Source organism: Miscanthus floridulus, chromosome 16 (assembly GCF_019320115.1).
Source record: "Miscanthus floridulus cultivar M001 chromosome 16, ASM1932011v1, whole genome shotgun sequence".
Lineage (NCBI taxonomy): Eukaryota > Viridiplantae > Streptophyta > Magnoliopsida > Poales > Poaceae > Miscanthus > Miscanthus floridulus.
In genome coordinates this window covers 85,747,271-85,753,700 of record NC_089595.1, presented here as the reverse complement: position 1 = coordinate 85,753,700, position 6,430 = coordinate 85,747,271, and the positions used below count along the sequence as shown (strand labels likewise).

General features: G+C 41.9%; 1 protein-coding gene across 1 annotated transcript; it reads right to left on the bottom strand.

Moving 5' to 3' along the window:
* Positions 1-1,990: 1,990 nt before the first annotated feature.
* LOC136510963 (uncharacterized) lies at positions 1,991-5,977 on the bottom strand. The gene is made up of 3 exons (XM_066505232.1): positions 5,668-5,977; positions 2,450-2,535; positions 1,991-2,158 (listed from the first exon to the last, which is right to left on the bottom strand). Exons 1-3 carry the CDS (start codon positions 5,975-5,977, stop codon positions 1,991-1,993), a joined length of 564 nt encoding a protein of 187 aa, XP_066361329.1.
* Between the last annotated feature and the right edge of the window lie 453 nt (positions 5,978-6,430).

Below are 6,430 nucleotides of genomic sequence, written 5' to 3'. Positions count from 1 at the left end.
GAACAACTCTCACCAAAACGATAGTTGGCAGGAAGGAGGTGCCGAATCAGAATACAAAGAAGCCGGAACGCACGATAGATTTCCCTATTTTGCAAACAGACTTGCTTCAATACGACTACCTCATAAGTTCAAGCTATCCAACCACTCTAAATATGATGGCAAGACCGAACCAAGGCAGTGGCTCAGGATTTACTCGCAGTCGATTGAACTAGCCGGAGGAGACAACGACATCAAGACCTTGTTCTTTCCCATGGCCCTAGAAACCATGCCCCTCCAATGGTTCGACAAATTAAATCCAGGGTCAATCAGAAATTGGGAGGACTTGCAAAGAGTTTTCTGTGAAAATTTCGTAGGTATCATTACGCACCCCATCACCCACGCAGAATTAAAAGGACTCATGCAGAAAGGGGGCGAAAGTCTCAAAGATTACTATCGACAATTTGGCGAACTACGTGCTCAAGTACATGACATCACCGAATGAGAAGTAATCAAAGCTTTCTCTCACGGAATCATGGCTAGGTGGCAATTTCAGGACTTCTGCAAAGAAAATCTGAGAAACAATAAAGAATTCAGACGCATGGTAGAAACGATGATTACTACAGAGGAGAAGACACGAGAAAGGTTCCCGGATAGAAACAACCGAGATAACCCGGACAAGCAAAATCATCGAAACATCGACAGCTGGCGCATACAAGTTGATAACTGAAGATGGAAAAGAAGTCAACAATACATGGCGCATCGGCCAACTAAGAAGATTCTACGCATGAAAACAACTCAAGGAAGAATATATATACAAGCCACAAGAGATCAACGTTCATGATCAATAAAGATGGTTCTCCTCGACAACAGATGTCTTATTATGAATCTTCCCGAGTTGTTTTCACTGAGCATACCGGCTGAGAGCAAAAGAGCTGAAAAGATGCTTGAGCCCGCCGATGAGGGTAGCTAATAAGCTAACATCCGATCCAAAAAGCAAAATGGCTGAAATCATGCCTGAGCATACCGGTTGAGAGCAAAAGAGCTGAAAAGATGCTTGAGCCTGCCGATGAGGGTAGCTAATAAGCTAACGCCTGATCCAAAAAGCAAAATGGCTAAAATCATTCCTGAGCATACCGGCTGAGAGTAAAAGAGCTAAAAAGATGCTTGAGCCCGCCGATGAGGGTAGCTAATAAGCTAACACCCGATCCAAAAAGCAAAATGGCTAAAATCATGCCTGAGCATACTGGCTGAGAGCAAAAGAGCTGAAAAGATGCTTGAGCCCACCGATGAGGGTAGCTAATATGCTAACACCCGATCCAAAAAGCAAAATGGCTGAAATCATGCCTGGGCATACCAGCTGAGAGCAAAAGAGCTGAAAAGATGCTTGAGGCCACCGATGAGGGTAGCTAATAAGCTAACACCCAAACCAATCCTAAGATGTTTTCTACAACCAGACGAAATCCAGACAAGCACTCAACAAATCAAGAAAGTTTGTCAAGACAACGATCTACAAAAACCGAGTTGTTTACACGGCACAGATGAAATCAAGACAAGCACTCGACAAATCAAGAAAGTTTGTCAAGACAATGATCTACAAAAACCGAGTTGTTTACACGGCACAGATGAAAGCAAGACAAGCACTCGACAAACCAAGAAAGTTTGTCAAAGACAACGATCTACAAAAACCGAGTTGTTTACACGGCACAGATGAAAGCCAGACAAGCACTCAACAAATCAAGAAAGTTTGTCAAGACAACGATCTACAAAAATCGAGTTGTTTACACAGCACAGACGAAAACCAGACAAGCACTCAACAAATCAAGAAAGTTTGTAAAGACAACTATATACAAATACCGAGTTGTTTACATAGTGCAATCAAAAGCATGACAAACACTTGACAAAATCAAAGACATCCAGGCAAAGAAGACATCAACAAAAAATAAAGGATCTTCATTCAAAAAGAAGTATAATATCCTTATTATAGAGGCTGGAGTACTAAAGTCAAAATTCATCAAGCATCACCATCAGGAGAAGAAATATCGATATCAAGATTATCTACAATCCTCCTAGCCAAATCTTCGACCTCAGGCTCCATCTTTTCAACAGCATCAAGATATTCTTGACTCTCGGCTTCCTCTGCAATCTTGGACAGGGGCATCTCTAGAGCAAGAACCCAAACCTAGGCAAGAACATTTCTGGTACATAGTTGGGCACATCTCTTCACGAACTCCTAGAAATGGGTCAGAACTTGGGGAATAAACTGAGCCCAAGATTGACCATCATCCGATGGAGTCCGGAGAAGATCGACTACTGACCGAAATGATCTCCACAAAGCATTCCAGTTCTCAGTAGACATCGCCAACTTACCAGTCAAGACTTCAATTCTTTTTTGGGCCTGCACAAGATCCCTATCAGCTCCATGCCTAATCAACTTGGCAAGTGCGAGTTCTTCTTCAGCACGAGTAATTACCTCTTTAGCCCTATTGTGACTATTGCGAGCAAGTGTCTTCATTTCCTCAATACCCTCCAAAAGCTTCTGCTTTTCAACTCGGAGAGCTAAACCAGGCACCAAAAACGAGTCATCAGAAAGGAAAATTCGAATACAAGAGGAAACAAAAAAGAACCTGGATATACGCTCGGGGGCTGCAACAGAAGAGGTTTTCAGCTCTATTGAACAACATAAGAATCAAGACCCTCCAGCTCCTTGTTCCAAATAGCAAGAGGCTTGGGGATACACTCAGTGAGTGCACTTTTTCCCTTGAAAAAAGCACACGTCACCAAGAAAACTTCTTCAAGACAAACCACTTCAAGGACTCACGACAAAAAGAACCTGGACCGAGCAATATCTGAGCTCTTTTTGATAAAGAACCCGGGTATATGCTCGGAAGCCCTTCGATGAAGAATCAAAGTAATTTCAAGACAAGACCCTCCAGCTCCTTGTTCCAAATAGCAAGAGGCTCAAGGGCTACACCCAGATGGGAGTACTTTTTTCTTCAAAAAGCACACACCACTCGAAGATCCCAAGAAGCGCTAGCTCGGCAAGACCTAAAGGAGCAAGATGAAGCTTCCAGAGCTCAACCACCAAATAGCAAGAGGCTCAAGGGCTACACCTAGATGGGAATACTTTTTTCTTCAACAAGCACACACCACTCGAAGATCCCAAGAAGCGCTACATAGTTTCACTCAAGAAAGCACTCGAACGACACTTGTTCCTGCTCGGCAAGACCTGAAGGAGCAAGATGAGGCTTCTAGAGCTCAACCATGAAGTGCCCGGGGGCTTGTTGATACGGGACCCACAGGATACCCCACAAGGAAGGGAGAAGACCTAGGCTAACTAGGATTCTTTCCATGTAATCTTAGTAGTAGTAGTATTATTCTGTAATCCTACTAGGAACTCTCATCATAAACCGACTAGGACTCTGGCCTCCTGACTATATAAAGGAGGGCAGAGTTCCTAGAACAAAACACAACATTTTACAATCAATCCAACGCAAAGGCTAACGCCGACTGGACGTAGGGCTATTACTCGATCACGGTCGAGGGCCCGAACTAGGATAAATCGACTATCTCTTGCATTTACCGTCGAGTTCTGCATACGCTGAAGCCCGAACATACTGCCCTAGGTACCCCCGTGGTAGGCTATCGGTGGTGAAACATCGACAGCACTTGACCTTTGTCATCTTCAATCTCAACCACTTCTCTTGGCCTAATATCACCAATATCCATGTGTTTCATTGCATTTGCCAATGGTAGACCTCTCACATCATCATGATTCTCATCTTCATCTTGAGAGCCCTTGGTTTTATCAAATTCAACATCATGGACTTCCTCAAGTGTACCACTAGCCAAATTCCAAACTATATATGCTTTGCTTGTGGTGGAGTAACCAAGTAAGAATCCTTCATCACATTTCTTTTCAAACTTGCTCAATCTAGTGCCTTTCTTCAAGATATAGCATTTGTAACCAAACACTTCAAAGTATGCAATGTTGGGCTTTCTTCCATTTAATAGCTCATATGGTGTCTTCTCCATCATTGGGTGACAATAGAGTCGATTGCTACAATAGCAAGCTGTGTTGATAGCTTCGGCCCAAAATGAATGACTCACATTATACTCACTAAGCATAGACTTTGCCATATCAATGAGTGTTCTATTCTTTCTCTCAACAAGGCCATTTGATTGTGGAGTGTATTTGGCCGAGAATTGATGTTTGATTCCAAACTCATCACAAAGCTCATCAACTCTATTGTTTCTAAACTCACTACAATTGTCACTTCTAACTTTCTTGATGGTAGTTTCAAATTCATTGTGACACCTCTTGACAAAAGATTTGAATGTAGCAAATGTATCACTCTTGTCACTAAGAAAGAATACCCATGTATATCTTGTAAAGTCATCCACTATCACAAATCCATATTTATTTCCACCAATGCTAGTGTATGTGGTTGGTCCAAATAAATCCATGTGCAATAACTCAAATGGTTTGCTAGTGCTCATCATGCTTTTCTTAGGATGGGTGTTACCAACTTATTTACCGGCTTGACAAGGGCTATAAAGTTTGTCCTTTTCAAATACCACATCTTTCAAGCCTTTTACTAGATCATGCTTAATCAATCTATTCAATTGTTTCATTCCAACATGACAAAGCCTTTTATGCCATAACCATCCCATACTAGATTTGGTGAATAAGCATGTTGTCAATTGTGTTTCACTAGCATTGAAATCAACTAGATAGAGGTTCTCATATCTAAAGCCTTTGAAGATCAAATTTGAACCATCTACACTAATGATCTCAACATCATCTATTCCAAATATGCACTTAAATCGAAGATCACACAATTGTGCTATGGATAGTAAGTTGAAGTTCAAGCTCTCTACTAGCAAGACATTTGATATGCTCAAGTCATTGGATATTGCAATCTTACCAAGTCCTTTGACCTTGCCTTTACCATTGTCACCAAATGTGATACTATCATAACCATCATTGTCACTTGAATTGATTGAATTGAACATTCTTGCATCTCTGATCATATGTTGAGTGCACCCACTATCAAGCACCCAATGCCTTCCTCTGGCTTTATAATTGACCTACAAAAGCAAATCAATTTCTTTTAGGTACCCAAACTTGCTTGGGTCCTTGAAGGTTAGTCACTAAGCTCTTGGGCACCCAAATTGCCTTCTTCTTTGGGCCAACAATGGGAGCACCAATAAACTTAGCCTTCACACCATTGGTACCCTTTGTAAGCAAATAACAAGAATCAAATTTTATTGAGGATACATTAGGGTGTGATTTCTTGTTCTTGCATTGTTGCTCTATATGCCCCACTTGCTTGCAACTATGGCAAAACCGACCATTGCCCCTCACAATGCTAGCTTTGGGAGTTACAAAGGCCGCCTTGCCCTTCTTGGGGGTATAGCCTAATCCCTCTTTGTTAAGAGAGAACCGTTGGCTACCCAAGCACTATAGCAAGCGGGCATCACCACCATAGGCATTGCCTAAGGCACGTGTGAGCTCATTGACCTCCTTCTTGAGGTTCACATTTTCCACCATTAGTGAGGTATCACAAGTGAGACCATCACTAGTAGGTGAAGTAGAAGTGGAAGTGCTACAAGATGTGTTAGTGGGAGCAACAATGGTAGAAGCATGGATAGATTCATCAATAATATCACAAGTTACTCCTATGTCACATGTTACAACAATCTTATCCTTGTTTTGTTCAAGGAGAGAGGAGTGAGCCTTTTCAAGCTTCTTGTGAGCTTTGCCAAGCTTCTCATGGACTTCCATTAGTCCCTCATGAGTAGCATTGAGCTCATCAAAGGATTGCTCAAGAGCTTTAAGCTTCTTGTGCAATTCTTTGCACTCCTCTCTCTTCATCTCAAAACAAGTATGAGCATGTTCTAACATGTCCATGAGGTCCTCCTTTGAGTGCTCCTCATCATCACTCTCACTATCACTACTATCACTCTCATCACATTGTACCTTAGTGGACCTAGCCATGAAACATGATGATGGAGTGTCGAAGAGAGAAGGCTTATTGTTGATGGCGATGCTTGCAAGTGCCTTCTTCTTGGATGTCTTCTTCTCATCATCACTAGAATCATCATCATTCGAAGAGGCATCACTATCCCATGTCACAACATAAGAGCCACCCTTCTTCTTCTTTGTGAAGGACAACTTCTTCTCCTTCTTTTATTTCTTCTTCTCTTCCTCATTATCATCACTATTGTAGGGACAATCTGCTACAATGTGATCCTTGCTCTTGCACTTGTAACATCTTCTCACATAATCTTTGCTCTTGTTTTGATCTCTTCTCTTTCTTGCACCATAGCCCTTCTTCTTCATGAACTTGCCAAACTTTCACACAAAGAGAGCTAGGAACTCATCATCAATGCCACTTGTTTCCTCATCATCACTTGACACTTCTTTCTTTGACTTGCCCTTGCTCTTGGA